Below are 26,670 nucleotides of genomic sequence, written 5' to 3' on the forward strand. Positions count from 1 at the left end.
TGTCACCGGGCTGATGCTCCTATTTCATTGCACATGAAATACAGGAAGGAGATAGGAAGTTATGCTTTTTGTGCCTCTAATTGAGGCCTTGAGCATCACAACCCACAAATCACTCTCCTTAGGGATGGTATTAATATAGAGCAACCCCCATGGACTGCCTGTTATTGGTTCAAAGCTTGTTCAAAAGTATACAGTGCCTTCAGAAAAGTATTGACACCCCTTGACTTTTCCCACATTTTGTTGTGTTACAGCCTGAATTTTAAACGGATTAAATTGAGATTTTTTTTGTGTCACTGGCCTACACACAATACCCCATCATGTCAAAGTGGAATTGTGTTTTTCAATAAATGTTTTACAAATTTAATAGAAAATGAAAAGCTGAAATGTCTTGATGTCAATAAGTATTTAACCCCTTAGTTATGGCAAGCCTAAATGCGTTCAGGAGTAAAGATTTGCTGAACAAGTCCTATAACAAGTTGCATGGACTCTGTGTGCAGTAATAGTGTTTAACGTGATGCTTGAATGACTACCTCATCTCTGTACCCCACACATACAATTATCTGTAAGGCTCCTCGGTCGAGCAGTGAATTTCAAACACAGATTCAACCACAAAGACCAGGGAGGTTTTCCAATGCCTCGTAAAGAAGGGATGGGTAATGATAAATGAATAGTGAATATCCCTTTGAGCATGGTGAAGTTATTAATTACACTTTGGATGGTGTATCAATACACCCAGTCACTACAAAGATACAGGCGTCCTTCTTAACTCAGTTACCGGAGAGGAAGGAAACCCCTCAATTGTGACTTTAAAACAGCTACAGAGTTTAATGGCTGTTATAGGAGAACTGAGTATGGATCAACAACATTGTAGTTACTACACAATACTAACCTAATTCACAGAGTGAAAAGAGGGACGCCTGTACAGAATACAAATATTCCAAAACATGCATCCTGTTTGTAACAAGGCACTAAAGTAATACATTACAAAATGTGGCAAAGCAATTCACTTTTTGTCCTGAATACAAAGTTTTATGTTTGGGGCAAATCCAATACAACACATTACTGAGTACCACTCTCCATATTTTCAAGCATAGTGGTGGTTGCATCATGTTATGGGTATGCTTGTAATTATTAAGGTTTGGGAGTTTTTCAGGATAAAAAAGAAACGGAATAGAGCTAAGCACATGCAAAATCCTAGAGGAAAACCTGGTTCAGTCTATTTTCCACCAGACACTGGGAGATTAGTTATCTTTTCAGCAGGACAATAACCTAAAACACAAGGCCAAATCTACACTGGAGTTGCTTACCAAGAAGACAGTGAACGTCCTGAGTGGCCGAGTTAGTTTTTAATTAAATCTACGGCAATACCTGAAAATGGTTGTCTAGCAGTGATCAACAACAAATTTGTTGATCATTTTGAAAATAATAACGGGCAAATGTTGCACAACCCAGGTGTGGAAAGCACTTAGAGACTTACCCAGAAAGACTCACAGCTGTAATCGCTGCCAATGGTGCTTCTACAAAGTATTGACTCAGGGGTGTGAATACTTATGTAAATGAGATAGTGTATTTTCAATACATTTGCAAAAATGTCAAAAAATATGTTCTTACTTTGTCATTATGGGGTTGGATGTGGTAATGAATCCATTTTGAATTCAGACTGTAACCCAACAAAATGTGTAATAAGTCAAGGGGTATGAATACTTTCTGAAGGCACTGTATGGGTGCATCATAGTGGGAATACATGTAAGTGCCAGTTTTCCCACCATTGTGTGACTGTGTGTGTCTTTATGTAATGAGTCTGTCTATAACTTCCTCCTCCTGGCTTGGACACCTCATTTTGTTTTCATCTCTTCTCTCCATAGTTCTTTACCTTCGAACAGTACAAGAAGCTGCTGAGTCTCACCGGTCTGTCCGCTGGTCTAGTAAGTTACACAAACACATACACACACTCAGACAACTTTGTGCCGGGCTTTTTCACTTCAGATTTTCCACGCACAAAACAAAAGCACCCAAGTATATCTAACCCCATCACTCAAGCCCCGGTAGATGGATAGCTGGATACCCACTGACTGACCGTCAACATTCTTACCTTGACAAAGATTTTTCTTCTGGCTGACTGTGTGAGTCAGATGTGTAACTGAGACAGAGTCACCTCTACAAGGAATGACCCCGCCTCCACACCCAGCATCCATTCGGTTGACAGATGTGTGTCAGGTGGGATTTCTGTGTGATGGATGGCCTACCTGTGCTAGCCTGTACCTGTATGCACTTCACAATGACTAGCCTAGCTGTACCTGATCTGGCACTGCGTAACTACCGCAGCGTGTTTGCATAGCCATCCACGGAGAAATGTTTACCTGTCCCATCAATCACTCCCCCCCCCCCCCCCCACCCCCCTCCAGTCTCCCTAAGCGCAACAACCACTCCTCCCTACCTCCCCCTCCTCTCTAAGCCTCCCACAACCAACCCCACCCTCCCCTCAGGCACTGTCTGTGTGGTTATGTAATGTAACGTCATTAGTAGTGAATTAGTGGGTGGGTGGGTGAGGGACGTGTGTGTGGGGTGGGGGGGTGTTTGTGTGCTCGCCCCAGGTCAGGACCCATCCTCACAGACAGACAGACGGACAGACTCAGCCACTTCTTACTCACTACCTTCTTATTGCTGTTATTCCTCCCTCCTTCATCATCAATCACACTGAGGCTGTTCAGCTGCATACCCTGAACAGGATGACACACACCCACACACACGCACACACCCACATGCTCACACACACATACAGTACAAAACACACACACAGGTACAGGGGCACTTAACAGACAGACAGACAGGAGGACAAAGCAAGAGAGTAATGACCTGCAGACTTGTTCCTGACGTTTTCCCATTACGCCTGTCGCAGAGCACACACACGCATGCAGTACAAGCCACACACACATCGTGCACACACACACACACATGCATACACACACCTGGACCTGCACCTGGACAAGAGGAATACTTATGTCAGAATGGTGTTCATCGAGTACAGTTCTGCTTTCAATACTATAGTGCCCTCCAAGCTTGTCACTGAGCTCAGGGCCCTGGGTCTGAACCCCTCTCTGTGCAACTGAGTCCTAGACTTCCTGACGGACTGACGCCAGGTGGTGAGGATAGGCAACATCTCCGCCACGCTGATCCTCAACACGGGGGTCCCACAGGGTTGTGTGCTCTTCCCCCTCCTGTACTCCCTGTTCCCCCACGACTACCTGGCTACGCACAATCTCAAACTCAATCATCTGACGACATGATAGTGGTGGGCCTGATAACCAACAACGACGAGACAGCCTACAGGTTAGATCCCTGGCGGAAAATAGCCTCTCCCTCAACGTCAAAACAAAGGAGCTGATCGTTCACTACAGGAGACGGAAGAGGGAGCGCGCCCCCATCCCCATAGACATGTTCGCAGTGGAGAGGGTCAAAAGCTTCATGTTCCTTGGCGTGCACATCACCGAGGACCTGAAATAGTCCCATCATACTGACACCGTGGTGAAGAACGCACAACAGCGCCTCTTCAACCTCAGGCGGCTGAAGAAATTCTGCATGGCCCGTAAGTCCAGGCTGTATCACAACCGACTATGATTGGGAGTCCCATAGGGTGGCGCACAATTGGCCCAGCGTCGTCATTGTAAATAATAATTTGTTCTTAACTGACTCACCTAGTTAAATGAAGGTAAAAAAAAAATTTTTTTTAAAGACCTTAAACTCCCAACAGATGCACCATTGAGAGCATTCTGTCGGGCTGCATCCCCGCCTGGTACGGCGATTGCACCTCTCCAGAGGGTGGTGCGGTCAGCCCAACGCATCGCCAGAGGCACACAGTCTGCCCTCCAGGACAGTTACAGCATGCGGTGTCAAAGGAAGGCCAAGAAGATCATTAAGGACCTCAGCCAGCCGAGCCACAGTTCAGTCTACTACCATCTAGTAGACCGAGACAGTACAGGACCGATAGACTGAGAAACAGCTAATATCACCAGGCCATCAAACTGTTAAACAGCCATGACTAGCCGGCCACCTGCCTGGTACTCAGCTCTGCACCTTGAGACTAGTGTTCCATCTATATAAAGTCGTTGAACACTGGTCACCTCATATTCTGTTTATGTACTGTTGTTTACTCACTGTGTATGTGCAGTTGAAGTCGGAAGTTTACATACACTTAGGTTGCAGTCATTAAAACTCGTTTTTCAACCACTCCACAAATTTCTTGTTAAACTATAGTTTTGGCAAGTCGGTTAGGACATCTACTTTGTACATGACACAAGTAATTTTTCCAACAATTGTTTACAGACAGATTATTTCATTTATAATTCACAGTATCACAATTCCAGTGGGTCAGAAGTTTACATAAGTCTACGTAAGTTGACTGTGCCTTTAAACAGCTTGGAAAATTCCAGAAAACGATGTCATGGCTTTAGAAGCTTCTGATCGGCTAATTGACATCATTTGAGTCAATTGGAGGTGTACCTGTGGATGTATTTCAAGGCCTACATTCAAACTCAGTGGCTCTTTGCTTGACATCATGGGAAAATCAAAAGAAATCAGTCAATTCCTCAGGAAAAATAATTGTAGACCTCCACAAGTCTGGTTCATCCTTGGGAGCAGTTTCCAAATGCCTGAAGGTATCGCGTTCATCTGTACTAACAATAGTACGCAAGTATAAACACCATGGGACCACGTAGCTGTCATACTGCTCAGGAAGAAGACGCGTTCTGTCTCCTAGAGATGAACGTACTTTGGTGCGAAAAGTGCAAATCAATCCCAGAACAACAGCAAAGGACCTTGTGAAGATGCTGGAGGAAACAGGTACAAAAGTATCTATATCCACAGTAAAACAAGTCCTATATCGACATAACCTGAAAGGCCGCTCAGCAAGGAAGAAGCCAGTGCTCCAGAACCACCATAAAAAAAGCCAGACTACGGTTTGCAATAGCTCATCCTAATATACCTAATACTGTACATGCACTACATGGCCAAGTATGTGGACACCCCTTCAAATTAGTGGATTCGGCTATTTCAGCGACACCCGTTGCTGACAGGTGTATAAAATTGAGCACACCGCCATGCAATCTCCACAGGGTAACATTGGCAGTAGAATGGCCTATACTGAAGAGCTCAGTGACTTTCAATGTGGCACCGTCATAGGATGCAACCTTTCCAACAAGTCAGTTCTTCAAATGTTTTCCCTGCACCAATCAACTGTAAGTGTTGTTATTGTGAAATGTAAATGTCTAGGAGGAACAACTACTCAGCCGCGAAGTGGTAGGCCACACAAGCTCACAGAATGGGACCGCCGAGGGCTGAAGTATGTACCGCGTAAAGATCGTCTGTCCTCGGTTGCAACACTCACGACCGAGTTCCAAACTGCCTCTGGATGCAACGTCAGCACAATAACTGTTTGTCGGGAGCTTCATGAAATGGGTTTCCATGCCGAGCAGCCGCACACAAGCCTAAGATGCGCAATGACAAGCGTCGGCTGGAGTGATGTAAAGCTCGGCATTGGACTCTGGAGCAGTGGAAACGTGTTCTCTGGAGTGATGAATCACGCTTCACCATCTGTCAGTCCGACAGACGAATCTGGGTTAGGCGGATGCCAGGAGAACGCTACCTGCCCCAATCCATAGCCCCAACTGTAAACTTTAGTGGAGGAATAATGGTCCGGGGCTGTTTTTCATGGTTCAGGCTCCTTCGTTCCAGTGAAGGGAAATCTTAATGCTACAGCATACAATGACATTCTGGACGATTCTGTGCTGGCAACCGTTTGGAGAAGGCCCTTTCCTGTTTCAGCATGACATTGAGATGTGTAGAAGAACTTGACTGGCCTGCACAGAGCCCTGACCTCAACCTCGCTACACTCCTTTGGGATGAATTGGAATGCCGACTGTGAGCCAGGCCTAATCGCCCAACATCAGTGCCCGACCTCACTAATGCTCTTGTGGCTGAACGGGAGAAAGTCCCCGCAGTAATGTTCCAACATCTTCCCAGAAGAGTGGAGGCTGTTATAGTAGCAAAGGGGGCACCACCTCCATATTAATGCCCATGATTTTGGAATGAGATGTTCGACGAGCAGGTGTCCACATACTTTTTTTAAACATTTTCTTAACAAATGATATACTGTCTATACACACCATGTATTTATATTCTTGATTCTCACACATGCTCACTCTAATACAGTGCCTTCAGAAAGTATTCAGACCCCTTGACTTATTCCACGTTTTGTTGTGTTACAGCCTGAATTCAAAATGTATTAAATATTGTATTTTTTTACCCATCTACACACAATACCCCATAATGACAAAGTAAAAACATGGTTTAAGGAATTTGAGCAAATTGATTGAAAATGAAATACAGAAATATCTCATTTACATAAGTATTCACACCCATGAGTCAATAATTTGTAGAAGCACCTTTGGCAAAGATTTCAGCTGTGACACTTTCTTGGTAAGTCTCTTAAGAGCTTTCAACACCTGGATTGTGCAACATTTGCCCATTATTCTTTAAAGAAAATGTGTAACGAACGTCGTCGGGAGAAGGAGAAGAGGACCAAGGTGCAGTGTGGTAAGTGTTCATATTACACTCGACAAAACAACAAAAACGACAAACGAAAAGTCCTGTAAGGTGAACACACAAAACAGAAAACAAGGACAACATAGAACACCAGACATAGAATGCCCACCCAAACTCACGCCCTGACCAACCAAAATAGAGACATAAAAAGGATCTCTACGGTCAGGGCGTGACAAAATGTCAAGCTCTGTCAAATTAGTTGTTGACTATTGCTTAGATAACCATTTTCAGGTCTTGCCATTATATTTTCAAGTAGATTTAAGTCTAAACTGTAACTCGGCCACATTCATCGTCTTCTTGGTACGCAACTCCAATGTAGATTTGGCCTTGTGTTTTAGGTTATTGTCCTGCTGAAAGGTGAATTAATCTTCCAGTGTCTGGTGGAAAGCAGACTGAACCAGGTTTTCCTCTTGGATTTTGCCTGTGCTTAGCTCCATTCTGTTTATTTATTATCCTGAAAAACTCCACAGTACTTAATGATTACAAGCATAACCATAACGTGATGCAGCCACCACTATGCTTGAAAATATGGAGAGTGTTACTCTGTAATGTTTGTATTAGATTTGCCCCAAAAATAACACTTTGTCTTCAAGACAAAAAGTTAATTGCTTGCAACATTTTTTGCAATATTACTTCAGTGCCTTGTTGCAAACAAGATGCATGTTTTGGAATATTTGTATTCTGTACAGGCTTCCTTCTTTTCACTCTGTCAATTAGGTTAGTATTGTGGAGTAACTATAATGTTGTTGATCTATCCTCAGTTTTGTCCTATCACAGCCATTAAACTCTGTAACTGGTATAAAGTCACCATTGGCCTCGTGGTGAAATCCCTGAGCAGTTTCCTTCCTCTCCGGCAACTGAGTTAGGAAGGACACCTGTATCTTTGTAGTGACTGGGCGTATTAATACACCATCCAAAGTGTAATTAAAGAACTTTACCATGCTCAAAGGAATATTCAATGTCTGTTTTTTTAACCCATCTACCAATAGGTGCCCTTCGTTGCAAGGCATTTGAAAACCTCCCTGGTCTTTGTGATTGAATCTGTGTTTGAAATTCACTGCTTGACTGAGGGACCTTACAATTACCTGTATGTGTGGGGTACAGAGTGTGGCGGTTCTAGCTAAAACTATATAAATATAAAAATATATACAAAAATAAGACTCATAAATATCATAAAGAAGTAACAAAGACAAATAGAAACAAATTTGTGTTGATTTGGCACTCGAGCATCAATACATTACCCATCCACCAACACTGTCAACCAAGAGTCAAGACTAAACCAATTCACCTTGGTGGTGTGCAGACTGGTTTAATATTATTCTTAAAGATTTCACACAAACCAGAAAAGAATACAAAAATATGTCTGTGAAACTATATATTCACAGTATTATGAATGAATTGTGGTTTATTTGGTAGCATTTCGTAGTGTGACTGATTTTACTAATTGCATTAGTACTGTACAAAGTTAGAGGTGCGCTATTTGATAGATTCCCCCGCTCCCCCTACCTCGGGCTTCCATTGGGGTGACCTGAGGTCAACCTACCCCCGCTCCCCTCCCCATCTCGTACTTCTGAGTTGGAGACCTTCCCAGGCAGTAGCCTGCCTAGCTCACAAACTAGAATCAGGGCGCCCACTCCGACAAGGTTAATTGACCCACAGTCCCACACGGTGACATCATATCATTGACGTGACGTTCAAATGAGCGATAGAAAACCGATCGTACAAATGTCACCATTCCAACATTTTTGGTGCAGGTGCCCTGTGCCGCCCTGGGCAGCTGCCCATGTCGCCTATACCTAAATCCGCCACTGGGCACAGAGATGAGATTAGTCATTACAAAATCATGTTAAACACTATTACTGCACACAGAGTAAGTCCATGCAGCGTATTATGTGACTTGTTAAGCAAATCTTTACTCCTGAACTTATTTAGGCTTGCCAGAACTAAGGGGTTAAATACTTATTGACTCAAGACATTTAATCTTTTCATTTTTTATTCATTTGTACAAAATAAAATAAAAAAATATGCCACTTTCACGTTATTGGGTATTGTGCCAGTCACCAAAAATCTAAATGTAATCCATTTGAAATTCAGGCTGTAACACAACAAAATGTGGAATAAGTCAAGGGTGTGAATACCTTCTGAAGACTTGATTTCTTGATTCTTGTTTAGATTTTTTTGATTATTTTGTATTGAGAGTTATTTGTATTGTATTTGCGAGACATTCTACTGCACTGTTGGTAACATAAGCATTTCTGCTTAAGCATTTCTGCACCTGCCGTAACACCTGCAAATATGTGTACGTGGCCAAGAAACGTTGATATGATGCATGCACACACACACATATGCATGCACACACACACGTATGCATGCACACACACACACACACACATCATACGCTGGTCTTTTCCCCTCGACACACATCGACACACATTGACCACCCTTCGCTGTACGTCAAACACACACTTAAGTACTTCATGCTAAATGTCCATTCGATTGGACTGTTTTACTTTTCTGGAGAAACGGTCGCTTCACCCCTCTTCCACCAGTCGTCTTGGGCTTTTCCCCTTGTTTTTGAAAGCGACAACTTCCTCCACCAGTCCAACAGTTCTCTTACAAGAACAGATCCGCCTTTGCGTCCTCCTCATCCGTCGTCGACGTTTATGACATCCGCCTCTCCTTTCTCTCACTCGCTCTTTCATTCAGCCCCTTCTCTCCCTCTATCCACCGCTTTGTTAGCTCTTTACATTTGTAGACATGCAACAATGGCTGTCACAGCATGACTGAGACTGATGTCCTATGTCCGTGTGTGAGAGAGACTGGTTTCTGTCAAAGCCATATGCCCTGTATGCCATGAAGCTTTCAGTTGTACTGTTGTCTTAAACACACTACTGTGCTCACAATGTAAACCCATATAATCCATCTTATACTATATATCTTATGTATGTACACCTTATAAACAAATACGCCCTGTACCTTTCCCTGTGGCTACCTGCCCTTCTCTGTTTCTCTCTTCCCTCTGTCCTTTTCCTTCCCTGTTGATGTCGAACTTTAATCTTGTATTTCACTCCTGTATGTCTCCCTCTTTAACCATCTCCCTCTTTCTCTCCTGCTTTCCCCCTCCCTTCCTCTCTCCCCAGGCTCTGTCAGTAGCAGGTCTTGGGTGCGGTCTGACCGAGGCATTGGTGGTCAACCCATTTGAAGTGGTCAAAGTCGGCCTGCAGGCCAACAGAGATTCTTTCCAAGTGGTGAGATTCAAAAGCACTGTTTAATAGGAACTTAATACACGGCAATATCTCACTGTTGTCACTTACGATGGCCCGAATCCTAACTTGAGATCTGCATTCTTAACTTGCCCTTTACCATTGATGTTTATCTTGACAGTCACCATTGACACCGATGCTTGGTTTTGCGATAGTCGAGTTAAGGATTCCGCCCTTATAGTGGATCTTTGCTCTTCTCAGTCACTGACGCGTGCTCCCATACGGCATGCAGCCTTCCATGTGTTCTTGAGGTCGTTTTCTTAACTGCTTATTTTACTCTCATAAAGTAGAACTATTTTATTCTCCGTCATTGACATTGTGCTCTTTTCTTCTCTTCCTGACCTTGCCCCTATACAGCAGCCCTCCACGTTTGCCCAAGCACGTCACATCATCAACGCAGACGGCTTTGGCCTGCGAGGGCTGAATAAAGGGTTAACGTCGACCCTGGGGCGCCACGGCGTCTTTAACATGATCTACTTTGGATTCTACTTCAACGTCAAGGACGCCATTCCTGCCAGCCAGGTATCAGGAGATTAGATTGAATGTGCCGGTCTGTGTTGTTGCTGTCCTGGCCTGTATCTCTGTTGGTTTTTTCCATAGACTTTCCGTTTTTACACCAAACAGACCAAGGACTTTTGACTTTCCTTTACATTAGATCAGTTGGATGTAACTGTATGTGTACAGTGTTTTTTTGTGTGTTAAGTTGTATTGTAGGTCATAGACTATATATTCCTAAACCAAACTGCCCAGCCACCAAGTGACTTTCCCTTACAGTAGATCTAATTGTTATGTCCTGTCCATAGACAAAGCCAGGCCTATTAATCACTTTGAGAGCCTTTCAAACAGCCTCTCAGTCTAATATACTGGATAAGTGGCTCTCAGCCACTTAGCAACAGGCCTGTGAAAATACCAATTTTATGGCAGTTGGATTGGTTAGCCATGCTCTAGGTACTACAGTTGGATTGGTTAGCCATGCTCTAGGTACTACAGTTGGATTGGTTAGCCATGCTCTAGGGTACTACGTTGGATTGGTTAGCCCATTGCTCTTTTAGGTACTACGTTGGATTGGTTAGCCATGCCTCTAGGTACTACCAGTTGGATTGGTTAGCCATGCTCTAGGTACTACAGTTGGATTGGTTAGCCATGCTCTAGGTACTACAGTTGGATTGGTTACCATGCTCTAGGTACTACAGTTGGATTGGTTAGCCATGCTCTAGTACTACAGTTGGATGGTAGCCATGCTCTAGGTACTACAGTTGGATTGGTTAGCCATGCTCTAGGTACTACAGTGGATTGGTTAGCCATGCTCTAGGTACTACAGTTGGATTGGTTAGCCATGCTCTAGGTACTACAGTTGGATTGGTTAGCCATGCTCTAGGTACTACAGTTGGATTGGTTAGCCATGCTCTAGGTACTACAGTTGGATTGGTTAGCCATGCTCTAGGTACTACAGTTGGATTGGTTAGCCATGCTCTAGGTACTACAGTTGGATTGGTTAGCCATGCTCTAGGTACTACAGTTGGATTGGTTAGCCATGCTCTAGGTACTACAGTTGGATTGGTTAGCCATGCTCTAGGTACTACAGTTGGATTGGTTAGCCATGCTCTAGGTACTACAGTTGGATTGGTTAGCCATGCTCTAGGTACTACAGTTGGATGGTTAGCCATGCTCTATACTCAGTTGGATTGGTTAGCCATGCTCTAGGTACTACAGTTGGATTGGTTAGCCATGCTCTAGGTACTACAGTTGGATTGGTTAGCCATGCTCTAGGTACTACAGTTGGATTGGTTAGCCATGCTCTAGGTACTACAGTTGGATGGTTAGCCATGCTCTAGGTACTACAGTTGGATGGTTAGCCATGCTCTAGTACTACAGTTGGATGGTTAGCCATGCTCTAGTACTAGTTGGATGGTTAGCCATGCTCTAGGTACTACAGTTGATGGTTAGCCATGCTCTAGGTACTACAGTGATTGGTTAGCACTGCTCTAGGTACTACAGTTGGATTGGTTAGCCATGCTCTAGTACTACAGTTGGATTGGTTAGCCATGCTCTAGGTACTACAGTTGGATTGGTTAGCCATGCTCTATGTACTACAGTTGGATTGGTTAGCCATGCTCTAGGTACTACAGTTGGATTGGTTAGCCATGCTCTAGGTACTACAGTTGGATTGGTTAGCCATGCTCTATGTACTACAGTTGGATCGGTTAGCCATGCTCTAGGTACTACAGTTGGATTGGTTAGCCATGCTCTAGTACTACAGTGGATTGGTTAGCCATGCTCAGGTACTACAGTTGGATTGGTTAGCCATGCTCTAGGTACTACAGTTGGATTGGTTAGCCATGCTCTAGGTACTACAGTTGGATTGGTTAGCCATGCTCTAGGTACTACAGTTGGATGGTTAGCCATGCTCTAGGTACTACAGTTGGATTGGTTAGCCATGCTCTAGGTACTACAGTTGGATTGGTTAGCCATGCTCTAGGTACTACAGTTGATTGGTTAGCCATGCTTTAGGTACTACAGTTGGATTTGTTAGCCATGCTCTAGGTACTACAGTTGGATCGGTTAGCCATGCTCTAGGACTACAGTTGGATCGGTTAGCCATGCTCTAGGTACTACAGTTGGATCGGTTAGCCATGCTCTAAGTACTACAGTTGGATTGGTTAGCCATGCTCTAGGTACTACAGTTGGATTGGTTAGCCATGCTCTAGGTACTACAGTTGGATCGGTTAGCCATGCTCTAGGTAACAGTTGGATTGGTAGCCATAGCTCTAGTACTACAGTTGGATCGGTTAGCCATGTCTAAGTACTACAGTTGGATGTTAGCCATGCTCTAGGTACTACAGTTGGATTGGTTAGCCATGCTCTAGGTACTACAGTTGGATTGGTTAGCCATGCTCTAGGTACTACAGTTGGATCGGTACCATGCTCTAGGTACTACAGTTGGATCGGTTAGCCATGCTCTAGGACTACAGTTGGATCGGTTAGCCATGCTCTAGGTACTACAGTTGGATGGTAGCCATGCTCTAGGTACTACAGTGTGGATCGGTTAGCATGCTCTAGGTACTACAGTTGGATCGGTTAGCCATGCTCTAGTACTACAGTTGGATGGTTAGCCATGCTCTAGGTACTACAGTTGATTGGTGTAGCCATGCTCTAGGTACTACAGTGGATTGGTTAGCCATGCTCTAGGTACTACAGTTGGATGGTTAGCCATGCTCTAGGTACTACAGTTGGATTGGTTAGCCATGCTCTATGTACTACAGTTGGATTGGTTAGCCATGCTCTAGGTACTACAGTTGGATGGTTAGCCATGCTCTAGTACTACAGTTGGATCGGTTAGCCATGCTCTAGGTACTTACAGTTGGATCGGTTAGCCATGCTCTAGGTACTACAGTTGGATTGGTTAGCCATGCTCTAGTACTACAGTTGGATTGGTTAGCCATGCTCTAGGTACTACAGTTGGAATGGTTAGCCATGCTCTAGGTACTACAGTTGGATTGGTTAGCCCATGCTCTAGGTACTACAGTTGGATTGGTTAGCCATGCTCTAGGTACTACAGTTGGATTGGTTAGCCTGCTTTAGGTACTACAGTTGGATCGGTTAGCCATGCTCTAGGTACTACAGTTGGATCGTTAGCCATGCTCTAGGTACAACAGTTTGGATCGGTTAGCCATGCTCTAGGTACTACAGTGGATTCGGTTAGCCATGCTCTAAGTACTACAGTTGGATCAGTTAGACCATGCTCTAAAGTACTACAGTTGGATTGGTTAGCCATGCTCTAGGTACTACAGTTGGATTGGTTAGCCATGCTCTAGTACTACAGTTGGATGGTCTAGCCCATGCTCTATGTACTACAGTTGGATTGGGTAGCCATGCTCTAGGTACTACAGTTGGATTGGTAGCCATGCTCTAGGTTACTACAGTTGGAATTGGTTTAGCCATTGCTCTAGGTACTACAGTTGGATTGGTTAGCCATGCTCTAGGTACTACAGTTGGATTGGTTAGCCATGCTCTAGGTACTACAGTTGGATTGGTTAGCCTAAATACTGCAGTCAGTGAGGCAACTGAGAGAAAGGGAAATCAGAGAGGAGTTGGGTAGAGTGCCGCTAATACCTCGTCTGTTTGTTCTCTACAACATCCTCAGAGGTTCACGTTACACATCCGGCATAGAGGGCCTGATTCCCAAACAAAAGTACATTTTGTTGAATGGAAACGTTACCATACGCCAGCCTGTTCACCGTGTATAAACTGGAGACGGCATTAGGGCCTGCGTCCCAAATGTCACCCTACTCCAGATACTGTGCACTACTTTTGACCAGAGCCCTATGGGCCCTGGTCAAAAGTAGTGCACTACATCTGGAATAGGATGCCATTTGGGATGCATCCTAGATGAACTTCCATGGACTAATTGAAAGCAGACAGTGTGTTATTATTTCAGGAGGAAGTTAGTTCTACAGTGGGGTAGATGTGGAAGCCGTATTTTTATTGGGTGAATTCACCCCTGGTCTGCATGATTCTGGCATTTATGGATGGCGCTTATGGATAGTTATTATCATGCGTGAACTGTATTAAAGTGGTCATAGAGGGAAAATGACCACTTCTTAGGCTTGGTTATCTTAGCGTCTGAGAGCGATCCTTTGGGGAAAACCAGTCATATCTCTCTATGCAGGAATTTTCCTACTGACTCAGAATGGCTGGTATTTAGACGGAATCATTATGAGATGGAAAAAGGGGGTCATATAAGTCTAACTATGCATTATAACTGCATCATAATGCATTATACCTACCTGCAGGCTTGGCTGGAGTTGAGCCTGTTTTAGGTGAAGCTCAGCCCGTTGTGTAGTTACAGGACAGATATAAGTTGCTCCAGCAGAGACAGGCTGGGCTGATTATTGAACCCCTTCAAAGGCTTTTGTTAGCAGGGTGAGCAATGAGCATCGCAACTCAGTCGTGTCGGCAGTCAAATTCACTGTGCCACGTTCATGTGCATTTGAATGGGCTGTTCCTAACACAGTGCTTTCCGAAGTGAATGTGTGAGTTGGTGCTTATTGTAAGTACATGTTGGTGTACAGAGGCCAGACTAACATGTAACCTCCTCGGTAACTAAAACGTCACCTCCTGCTTGAGTACCCCAACTCTTTTATGAGTACCGGTACTGTAAAACTTAAACGAGTACCGGAAATTTTTATTCCACTTCAAGCAGTTCCGTACTCCACATTCTACTTAAAAAGAAAAAAAACAACTCTAAGATTATCTGTTATTTAACTCAGCAGCACTCAGTGTCCAGATCTTTGACAAGATACAGGCTTGTCCAGGATCTGCGTTTCTATAGGCTTCTGTCATTTGTATAAAAAAAAATATATATCCTGACCAATTAACCTTCAGAGTTCTCTGGGCCGACCGGGACTTCTCTGTCTCTCTTTGGTACAGTAATACACACACACACACACACACACACACACACACACACACACACACACACACACACANCACACACACACACACACACACACACACACAGTAATACCCCTGTGCTGCAGAGAGAGTCAATGCCCAATTAGACTAAATTGTCCCCATATGCCTCCGCCAGTCTGCCTGCATGAACCCTGTTTATAAATCCTCTCTCTCTCTAGCAAGCGCACGAACAGACATGTGCTTCAGCCAATCAGAGAGGTGGAAACTGCAGTCAGGAAGCGCTAATTTGCCCCCTTGCTACCATAAAATGATCAGGGTTTTCATGCTAGCTTTGCTTTGCAATCATATGCATGAGTCAGAGTCATTGCTCTCTCTCTCTAACTCCCCCGCCGCACACACATTGTCCTTACATCTATCCTGTTGAGTTGGATTTAATCACTACACCATCGAGATATATACAGTTGAAGTCAGAAGTTTACATACAACTTCACAAAATTCATTTAAACTCAGTTTTTCACAATTCCTGACATTTAATCCTAGTAAAAATCCCCTGTCTTAGGTCAGTTAGGATCACCACTTTATTTTAAGAATGTGACATGTCAGAATAATAGAGAGAATGATTTATTTCAGCTTTTATTTATTTCATCACAGAAGTTTACATGCACTCAATTAGTATTTGGTAGCATTGCCTTTAAATTGTTTAACTTGGGTCAAATGTTTTCTGGTAGCCTAACACAAGCTTCCCACAATAAGTTGGGTGAATTGTGTCCCATTCCTCCTGACAGAGCTGGTGTAACTGAGTCAGGTTTGTAGGCCTCCTTCCTCGCACACGCTTTTTCAGTTCTGCCCACAAATTTTATACAGGATTGAGGTCAGGGCTTTGTGATGGCCACTCCAATACCTTGACTTTGTTGTCCTTAAGCCATAACTTTGTAAGTATGCTTGGGGTCATTGTCCATTTGGAAGACCCATTTGCGACTAAGCTTTAACTTCCTGACTGATGTCTTGAGATGTTGCTTCAATATATCCACATAATTTTCTTTCCTCATGATGCCATCTATTTTGTCAAGTGCACCAGTCCCTCCTGCAGCAAAGCACCTCCACAACATGATGCTGCCAAACATAACGATGGTCATGATGGCCAAACAGTTCTATTTTTGTTTCATAAGACCAGAGGACAATTCTCCAAAATGTACGATCTTTGTACCCATGTGCAGTTTCAAACCGTAGTCTGGCTTTTTATGGTCGTTTCGGAGCAGTTGCTTCTTCCTTGCTGTGGCCTTTCAGGTTACGTCGATATAGGACTCGTTTTACTGTGGATATAGATACTTTTGTACCCGTTTCCTCCAGCATCTTCACAGGGTCCTTTGCTGTTGTTCTGGGATTGATTTGCACTTTTCGCACCAAAGTACGTTCATCTCTAGGAGACAGAACGCGTCTCCTTCCTGAGCGGGATGATGGCTACGTGGTCCCATGGTGTTTATACTTGCGTATTATTGTTTGTACAGATGAACGTCATACCTTCAGGCGTTTGGAAATTGCTCCCAAGGATGAACCAGACTTGTGGAGGTATACAATTGTTTTTCTGAGGTCTTGGCTGATTTATTTTGATTTTCCCATGATGTCAAGCAAAGAGGCAGTGAGTTTGAAGGTAGGCCTTGAAATACATCCACAGGTACACCTCCAATTGACTCAAATGATGTCAATTAGCCAATCAGAAGCTTCTAAAGCCATGACATCATTTTCTGGAATTTTCCAAGTTGTTTAAAGGCACAGTCAACTTAGTGTATGTAAACTTCTGACCCACTGGAATTGTGATACAGTGAATTATAAGTGAAATAATCTGTCTGTAAACAATTGCTGGAAAAGTTACTTGTGTCATGTACAAAGTAGATGTCCTAAGCGACTTGCCAAAACTATAGTTTGTTAGAAAGAAATTTGTTGAGTGGTTGAAAAACAAGTTTTAATGACTCCAACCTAAGTGTATGTAAACTTCCGACTTCAACTGTAGATATCACTATCTCTTTCTTTCATATAAAACAATGACCTGGAGCAGGCCGATTATAAAATAGAAAAAGATGTCCAGGCAGATAAATGAGAGAGGGACATCCATGGATACAGCTGCAGCACAGACCTCTGTCTCTTTAGTGAACATCTCTCTCCCTCCGCCTATCTCTCTCCCATCTCTCGCTCTTCTATGTCTCTCTTCTTTGTCCCTGTCTCACTCTCTCTTCTTTGTCCCTGTCTCACTCTGTTCTATGTCCCTGTCTCTCCCTTTTCCCCTGGCAGGACCCAACCCTGGAGTTCCTGAGGAAGTTTGCTATTGGCCTGGCCTCAGGAACCATCTCTTCCTGTGTCAACATTCCTTTCGACGTGGCCAAAAGCCGCATCCAGGCTCCCCAGCCCATACCGGGAGAGGTCAAGTACCGGACCTGCTTCCAGACCATGGGCCTGGTCTACCGGGAGGAGGGGTACGTATGGAGTGCTGAAGTCAGGGAGGTTGCCTCAGCCTGGACTCTAACCCGGGTCCAGCGACTCAACCCCTTAGCCATTACGCCAAGAGATCTGAACCTCTTGATGTGGTTCCTAGGTGTTGTTGGGTCGACTAGTGTATTGTCTGGGGCCTAGGGGGGGGGGGGGCTGATGCTGCTGTAGGAGTGGCACTGACTCACTGCTGCCTTTTCAAGAGGGAGGGAGAGAGAGGGGGATGGAGAGAGAGGGAGAGAGAGAGGTCTACTCTCAGCCCACTCCGTCCAGTCCCCATGCTCTAACACAACACAGTCGCAGCTAATTAGTGGTCCCTATGGGGGACGTCGTTAAGGCCGTCCTAACGAGCCGCGCGGCGCTCCGCGGGTCAATCTAATCAGACAGAGGGGCAGGGAGGAAGTGGGTCGAGCCTTATTAACGCCATCAGTGGCGGGGGTAGGGGAGCAGGAGCCGTAGTGTGGGACGGGGGAGGGAGGGGTGACGAGTAGGGGAGCAGGAGGCGGCCAGCAACGGCCAGGAACACTGATCACCTTGAAAACATTAGGGTTAGGGCAGATAGTAGGTATACCCTTAAGTTACACTACACTAAACACCAATGGCTATTAGTGTTCTTTCTCTCTCGCTACCTGACCTGCGAGGGAGACAGAAACCGGGCAGGCAGCCGCATCTGCTAAGCCCAATAATGCCAACACTCGTAATTACACACAAGTTCATTCATGCACACGCACAAACACTCACACACACTGTACAGGGATTTAGAATAAAATAGATCCCAGTATTATTTATTTAAAAAAAGTTATGTTATATTTTTTTCTTAGGATATGAAAGTACTAAGACGTCATGCTACTGCCTCTCTCCACATGTAATATTATATTATTATTTCTCCAGATACTTGGCGCTGTACAAAGGACTGATCCCCAAGATCATGAGACTCGGACCAGGTGACGTTCCTACAACTATTCAATTCACTTTCTTCCCAAACGTTTGGTCATGACGGACTGAGAAATTATAATATTGCATTTTTATCAGAGGAGCAATGTTTTTGGTAAAGAGAAGTATGCTATTTGTTACAGGGCATCTTGAATGTTATGGCTAATTTAAGATGTAGCCTACGTCTTTCATCATATTACTAAATGAGAAGTTGATTATACTATATTAGAGATATTTTTTTATCTAGATGTGGTCTTTGCTACTGATAGCCAAACCCTTATCTTGGTATAATAGTTATTACACAGCATGTCCTTCTAAAAATCAGTCTGGACACTCCATATGGCTGGGCGGAATACAGTATTTTACGATTTACCGGTATTGATGCACGGACCGGTTTGGGTTTTTACTTTACCCTCTACACTGAAAAAATATATAAATGCAACATGCCATAATTTCAAATACTTTATTTTTCACGTGACTGGGAATACAGATATGCATCTGTTGGTCAACAGATACCTTAAAGAAGAAGGTAGGGGCGTGGATCAGAAAACCAGTCTATCTGGTGTGACCACCATTTGCCAAATGCAGCGCGACACATCTCCTTCGCATAGAGTTGATCAGGCTGTTGATTGTGGCCTGTGGAATGTTTTCCCACTCCTTTTCAATGGCTGTGCCTAGTTGCTGGATATGGGTGACATGTCTGGTGAGTATGCAGGCCATGGAAGAACTGGGACATTTTCAGCTTCCAGAAATTGTGTACAGATCCTTGCGACATGGGGCCGTGCATTATCATGCTGAAACATGAGGTGATGGCGGTGGATAAATGGCACGACAATGAGCCTCAGGATCTCATCACGGTATATCTGTGCATTCAAATTGCCATTGAAAATAGAATTGTGTTCATTGTCCGTAGCTTATGCCTGTCCATACCATAACGCCACCACCAACATGAGACACTGTTCACAACGTTGACATCGGCAAACCGCTCGCCCACATGACGCCATACATGCTGTCTGCCATCTGCCCGGTACAGTTGAAACCGGGATTCATCCATGAAGAGCACAGTTTTACAGCGCCAGTGGCCATCGAAGGTGAGCATTTGCCCACTGAAGTCTGTTACGATGCCGAACTGCAGTCAGGTCAAGACCCTGGTGAGGACGACGAGCACGCAGATGAGCTTCCCTGAGACGGTTTCTGACAGTTTGTGCAGAAATTCTTTGGTTGTGTAAACCCACCGTTTCATCAGCTGTCCGGGTGGCTATTCTCAGATGATCCCGCAGGTGAAGAAGCCGGATGTGGAGGTCCTAGGCTGGCGTGGTTACACGTAGTCTGCGGTTGTGAGGCCGGTTGGACGTACTGCCAAAGTCTCTAAAATGACGTTGGAGGCGGCTTATGTTCGAGAAATGAACATTAAATTCTCTGGCAACAGCTCTGGTGGACATTCCTGCAGTCAGCATGCCAATTGCACGCTCCCTCAAAACTTGAGACATCTGTGGCATTGTGTTGTGTGACCTTTTATTGTCCCAAGCACAAGGTGCACCTGTGTAATGATCATGCTGTTTAATCAGTTTCTTGATATGCCACACCTGTCAGGTGGATGGATTATCTTGGCGAAAGAGAAATGCTCACTAACAGGGATGTAAACAAATGTTTGCACAAAATTTGATAGAAAGAAGCTTTTTGTGCATATGAAACATTTCTGGGAACTTTTATTTCAGCTCATGAAACACGGGACCAAAACCTTACATGTTGCGTTTATATTTTGGTTCGGTGTATAACGGTATTTGAATGTTTCGTTTGTTAAATGAGATACGCCGTGTGTAACGTCCATTTTCATAGTTTACTTCGCTACTTGAGCCATCTCTCATCTCTCTAACCCCGCCCCCGTCACTCAAGTAGCTAATTTGTTGCTCCTTGACCACGGGACACTTGTGTTCGGTCTGCATGGTCAATGCAGCACATGCAACAATGTTGATGACAACGATGCTGTTTTCACTTCGCTTCTTAATATTAATCCACTAGCGTTCTATAATTAGACTTAGTTTGTGTTTCTTACATCTGCAAACAGCTTGTTTGTCTTTTCTTAGCAAGTTGGGCCAAAATCTTGTTAGACACTAATGCTAATTGCTAGTTACTTGTGTATGTTACATTACAACTTGAAACTGAAACAGCATGCTGTTTGTGCAACAGTATCTTCTAAATCAAAGAGGAATACGCAAAGCATGAATATGTTAGCTACATGAAGAAAACATTCAATTTAGCCAAAGATTATAGGGTCCCCAAGGAAGCACTTATCAACACTTTGGTTCCTACCCTGTCACAATAACTTCTCCCTGGCATTTTCATTCGTTGTCATGTCAAACAACACTGTATTTAAAGTTGCCACTATTATATTCTAACTCTAGAATTAGAATAATCATTCTATTTCCATGATTCAACAGTTCACCTAAATGTTTTGCTCCAAATCACAATTGCAACTTTTGGTTATAAATAAGGCCTAGATTGTTTGTCCATATCGTGCAGCCCTACATGGCAGTGTGTAAATGATATCAAATGAGTTCAGGAAATGCAGAAATTTATAAAAAATTGTGAGCATTTCTTTGGGGTTGAAATTTAATCAAACTGTATAAAACAATGGATAAAGTCCCATTGAAATCACTTAGAATGTACAGTGCCTTTGGAAAGTATTCAGACTCCTTAACATTTTCCCTTTTTTTTTTTACATCACAGCCTTATTCTAAAATGGATTAAATAAAAAAAATCCTTATCAATCTACACACAATACCACATAATGACAAAGCAAAAACTGGTTTTTAGAAATGTTTGCAAATGTATTTAAAATAAAAAACAAATACCTTATTTACATAAGTATTCAGACCCTTTGCTATGAGACTTGAAATTGAGCTCAGGTGCATCCTGTTTCCATTGATCGTCCTTGAGATGTTTCTACAACTTGATCAGAGTCCACTTGTGGTAAATTCAATTGATTGTACATGATTTGGTAAGGCACACACCTTTCTATATAAGGTCCCACAGTTGACAGTGATTGTCAGAGCAAAAACCAAGCCATGAGGTCGAAGGAATTGTACGTAGAGCTTAGAGACAGGATTATGTCGAGACACAGATCTGGGGAAGGATACCACAAAATGTCTGCAGCATTGAAGGTCCCCAAGAACACAGTGGCATCCATCATTCTTAAATGGAAGAAGTTTGGAACCACCAAGACTCTTCCTACAGCTGGCTGCCAGGCCAAACTGAGCAATCAGGGGGAGAAGGGCCTTGGTCATGTAGGTGACCAAGAACCCAATGATCACTCTGACAGAGCTACATAGTTCCTCTGTGGAGATGGGAGAACCTTCCAAAAGAACAACCAACTCTGCAGCATTCCACCAATCAGGCCTTTATGGTAGAGTGGACAGATGGAAGCCACTCTTCAGTAAAAGGCACATGACAGCCCGCTTGGAGTTTGTCAAAAGGCACCTAAAGACTCTCAGACCATGAGAAACAAGATTCTCTGCTCTGATAAAACCAAGATTGAACTCTTTGGCCTGAATGCCAAGCATCATGTCTGGCGGAAACCTGGCACCATCCCTACGGTGAAGCATGGTGGTGGCAGCATCATTCTGCGGGGATGTTTTTCAGCGGCAGGGACCTCGAGACTAGTCAGGTACCCAAGAAGAGTCGAGGCTGTAATTGCTGCCAAAGGTGCTTCAACAAAGTACTGAGTAAAGGTTCTGAATACTTATGTAAATGTGATATTTCCGTTTTGTATTATTCATACATTTGTAAAATATTTTTTTTTTTTACAGTTTTTGCTTCGTCATTATGGGGTATTGTGTGCAGATTGATGAGGGGAAAAAACGATTTCATGCATTTAAGAATAAGGCGGTAACGTAACAAAATGTGGGAAAAGTCAAGGGGTCTGAATACTTTTCGAATGCAGTGTTTGTGTTGCAACCATAGGGTCACTCACTACTCATAAAGCAAAATGAGACCTTTTATTAATCAAAAACATAAAATAATGTTAAATACCGTCATACCGTCCAATTCTTTTTAATACCATATGATATGATATTTTGGCCATGTCGCCCAGCCCTACAACTCCACACATGGAATTAGATTACATTATTAGTATTATAATTTGTAGTATTGTATTCATCTCTATGCCCCGTTGTCTTCTCCTCCTCCTAGGTGGAGCTGTGATGCTGCTGGTGTATGAATACGTATCTGGATGGTTAAATGAGAACTGGTGATGAGAAGAAGCCCACCAGGCAGCCTATTAGGATGCCCACCAGGCAGCTGCCTTAAGGGGCCTGCTGTCTCAGGTTCCAACATCCACAGGCCTCCCTAAACCCTGTGACCTCCAACTGTTCCAGCTAGTGCCCGTCCCATACATACAACCAAAGTATGACCAGAGTGTAACCATTGTACAACCAGAATGCAACCATAGTATAACCAGAAGACAACCATAGTACAACCAGAATACAACCGTAGTATAACCGGAATAGAACCATATCGCAAAACACTGATCTGTTATCCATATTACGTTCTCCATTACAATCAATAATAATCCACCTCGACAAATCAAGGCCCTGCCTCATTTAATACACAAACATTATTGGGAACAACTTACACATCTAATACAATAGCCATGCATGCCATTACATACTGTGTGCATAGATAAGTCCTATATTGTATCTCGCTGCCATACTAATGTCAACCTATTTAACGTACAGGGGATTTAGTGTCCACTACAAACTATTACACACACACAGCCACGGTGTTCCAAGCCCAAATGTCCAGATTACACACACACACACACACACACACGCTCCACCCACAGTGCATTCATTCAAAGACGACTTCACATAAACAGAATCAGGCACAGGATGAAGCCTCCTGTAAAATTCTGCCATTTTTGTACACATTGAATAGAAATGACAAAATCATCATAGAAGACACTAGAGACTCGCATTGATATCTTGAAATAGTTTGTGATTTTAATGTATTCTGTCATAGCATATCTTTTTCAAAGTCCCTATGAAGCTGCCTACTTGTATGTGACAGATTAAAACGCATCAAACTTGAAGTGTGTGTGTGTGTGTTTGTGTGTGGGAGAGAGAGAGAGAGAGAGAGAGAGAGAGACGTGTGTGCGTGCATGAGTGTGTGTTCCTGTCAGCCATAGAAGCTGTTAGCCAAGAGTGTGCCTTCATATCAGTCTCCTCTCTGGGTCTGTGGGGCTAACTGAATCACTGGTGCAGCATAGCTTACAACAAACTAAAGTAACAACCTCAAGATATTCAAATATTTGAGCAGAGAATGGAGTCTACAACACACTCTCTCATTCTGCTCTGTATCTCCGTTTGGCACTCTTCTCTCACCACACACACACAACACACACACACACACACACACACACACACACACACACACCACACACACACCACACACACACACACACACACACACACACACACCTGTGGCTTACCTGGCTCTTTCTCTCCCCCCCCCCCCCCCCCACTCCTCTCCTGGCAGCAGTCAGCAGTAGGCTATGTTGAGTTCAGGTTCGCTATTTGACACTCATCATTAATGTGTGAGCTGCTCTCTGCCAAAATGAAAAGGCTCCCGGTTCTTTGCCCCGAGGCCCAACTGTACGGTCGGTGATAGACTAACAGCTGAAGGTTGTGGATGGATGGAACTGTAAATGCTTAACCTGTTCTCTTCGTTAATGGAGTGTCGAATACCTGCGTTTGTTCGCGTCTCGACTTCTTGCAACGTGTGTTCGGTACGTGCACTGGAGTAACGTAGCATCGCAGTACACTCCTCCCTCACACACGCATACAGGCATGCAAACGGTGACGCCTTCCCCCTTACTGAACATATACCGCCACGCTCGACCCCGGCCTCGCCGTTCTCCGTTCCTCACTCCCCACCTGTGTAGGAATTCCTTGCTCTCTCTTGTCTGTCTCCAATGCTGACAGGTCTTCCTCAGAATGGCCTGTCTCTGTCTCCTCTTTGACAGCCGTGCAATCAGGGGGAAACATACAGTAGTCTTGTCACAGCTTAAATTAAGTATCAGCTTGTTTTTTCACTATCGGGCCACAGTGGATATAGAGGGAAGTAAAAGATGAAAATACTACAGTATTTGTAGGCAGTGTTGGGGTGTAGTGAACTATATGTAGTTCAACTGCATTTTGCAGTAGCTTGGTGGTAGTTTAGCGTCGTAGCTAACAACTGTAACTACACAATACTTATTTTGCATAAGGAAAAGACAATGCAATAATTTCCTTTCTTTTTCGGCATCAAACCTGCCTCGTTATCACTTGAAACATTTGTTTTTTGTGTGTGTTTAATAGGCAAAATGACATTGTGTTAACATACAGTATGACCCCAAAGTGGTTTGTTCTTGTAATTTGTAGTTTATGACATTTCAGATTTGAAATATGATGATTTATCAATAAGTAGTTTAGCTGTAGTGAAACTGCTTTTTCAAAGTAACTTCAGTTAAGTAAACTATATATTTTTTTTAAGCGTAACTTGAGTGTATTTTCACATTTTTCAGTGTGAAGTAATTGGTAGCTTGGTACACTGTATTTTCAAAGTAGCTTCCCCAATACTGTGTGTAGGATCCACACTTTGAGTTTTACGGTAGTGTTCTGTGCTGACATGGTTAAAAATGGAAGGTACACCTACCCTAGTCTCTGTTAAAGCATCATGACACACACACACACACACACACCAGATGTGCAGTGGTTTGGCTCCCCAGAACGGATCTGAACGGATTTATAGTTTTTACTCACCTGTGTGTTTAAACATGCTGTTTTTAAGACACATAGAAAACAATCTGTCTATTGTCACCTTCTTTTTCAAAAGTCCAATGAACAAGAGCGCACCTAACCCCATGTATTTCTGTAGTTGTGTGTGTAGCACCCTGCTTAGTGTTACTTTAGTAGACTGTGTGTAGCATCCTGCTTAGTGTTACTTTAGTAGACTGTGTGTGTGTGTGTGTGTGTGTGTGTGTGTGTGTATCTTCAGGATAATGTAGGTCAAACGTTATGGAAGTGAGGTCTAATAGGGAAAGGGAAACTGTCGTTTTAAGAATGAAGGGGGGGGAACACATGTTGTTTAATTAATGATGTTGAGTCTGCCTCCAAATGTCATATGGTTATCTTTACTCCACTACACGCAATCAGAAACAAGACAAGCTCCATGTAAAGTGTGCTACACACACACTACTACCGGAATACATGGGTTAGAGCGCATTTAATGCACGCACGCACACCACACACAGTCTCTAAAGTAACACTAAGCAGGGTGCTACACACACACACACAGTCTACTAAAGTAACACTAAGCAGGGTGCTACACACACACACACAACACACACACACACACACACACACACACACACACACACACACACACACACACACACACACACACACACACACACACACACACACACACACACACACACACACACACGTCTACTAAAGTAACACTAAGCAGGGTGCTACACACACACACACACAGTCTACTAAAGTAACACTAAGCAGGATGCTACACACCACACACACACACACACACACACAGTCTACTAAAGTCAACTCAGCAGGTGCTACACACACACACACCACACACACACACACAACAACACACACCACACACACACACACACACACACACACACACACACACACACAACACACACACACTCTACTAAAGTAACACTAAGCAGGATGCTACACACACACACACACACACACACACACACACACACACACACACACACACACCACAGTCTACTAAAGTACACTAAGCAGGGTGCTACACACACACACACACACACACAGTCTACTAAAGTAACACTAAGCAGGGTGCTACACACACACACACACACACACTCTACTAAGTAACACTAAGCAGGATGCCACACACACAACACACACACACACACCACACACACACACACACA

At 43.7% G+C, this 26,670-nt stretch overlaps 1 protein-coding gene across 1 annotated transcript in view; it reads left to right on the plus strand.

Annotated features, from left to right (window-relative positions):
• Positions 1–23,524, plus strand: part of slc25a21 (solute carrier family 25 member 21) — a 205,213-nt gene extending 181,689 nt beyond the window's left edge. Inside the window, exons 5-10 of the mRNA XM_024135041.2 lie at positions 1,866–1,925; positions 9,741–9,848; positions 10,221–10,385; positions 17,568–17,749; positions 18,654–18,706; positions 22,887–23,524. Of these exons, the coding sequence (XP_023990809.2) occupies positions 1,866–1,925; positions 9,741–9,848; positions 10,221–10,385; positions 17,568–17,749; positions 18,654–18,706; positions 22,887–22,948 (630 nt within the window). The 3' untranslated portion in view covers positions 22,949–23,524. The remainder of the gene's footprint in view (positions 1–1,865; positions 1,926–9,740; positions 9,849–10,220; positions 10,386–17,567; positions 17,750–18,653; positions 18,707–22,886) is intronic.
• Positions 23,525–26,670: the final 3,146 nt, after the last annotated feature.

Source organism: Salvelinus sp. IW2-2015, unplaced genomic scaffold (genome assembly GCF_002910315.2).
Source record: "Salvelinus sp. IW2-2015 unplaced genomic scaffold, ASM291031v2 Un_scaffold37, whole genome shotgun sequence".
Classification (NCBI taxonomy): Eukaryota; Metazoa; Chordata; class Actinopteri; order Salmoniformes; family Salmonidae; genus Salvelinus; species Salvelinus sp. IW2-2015.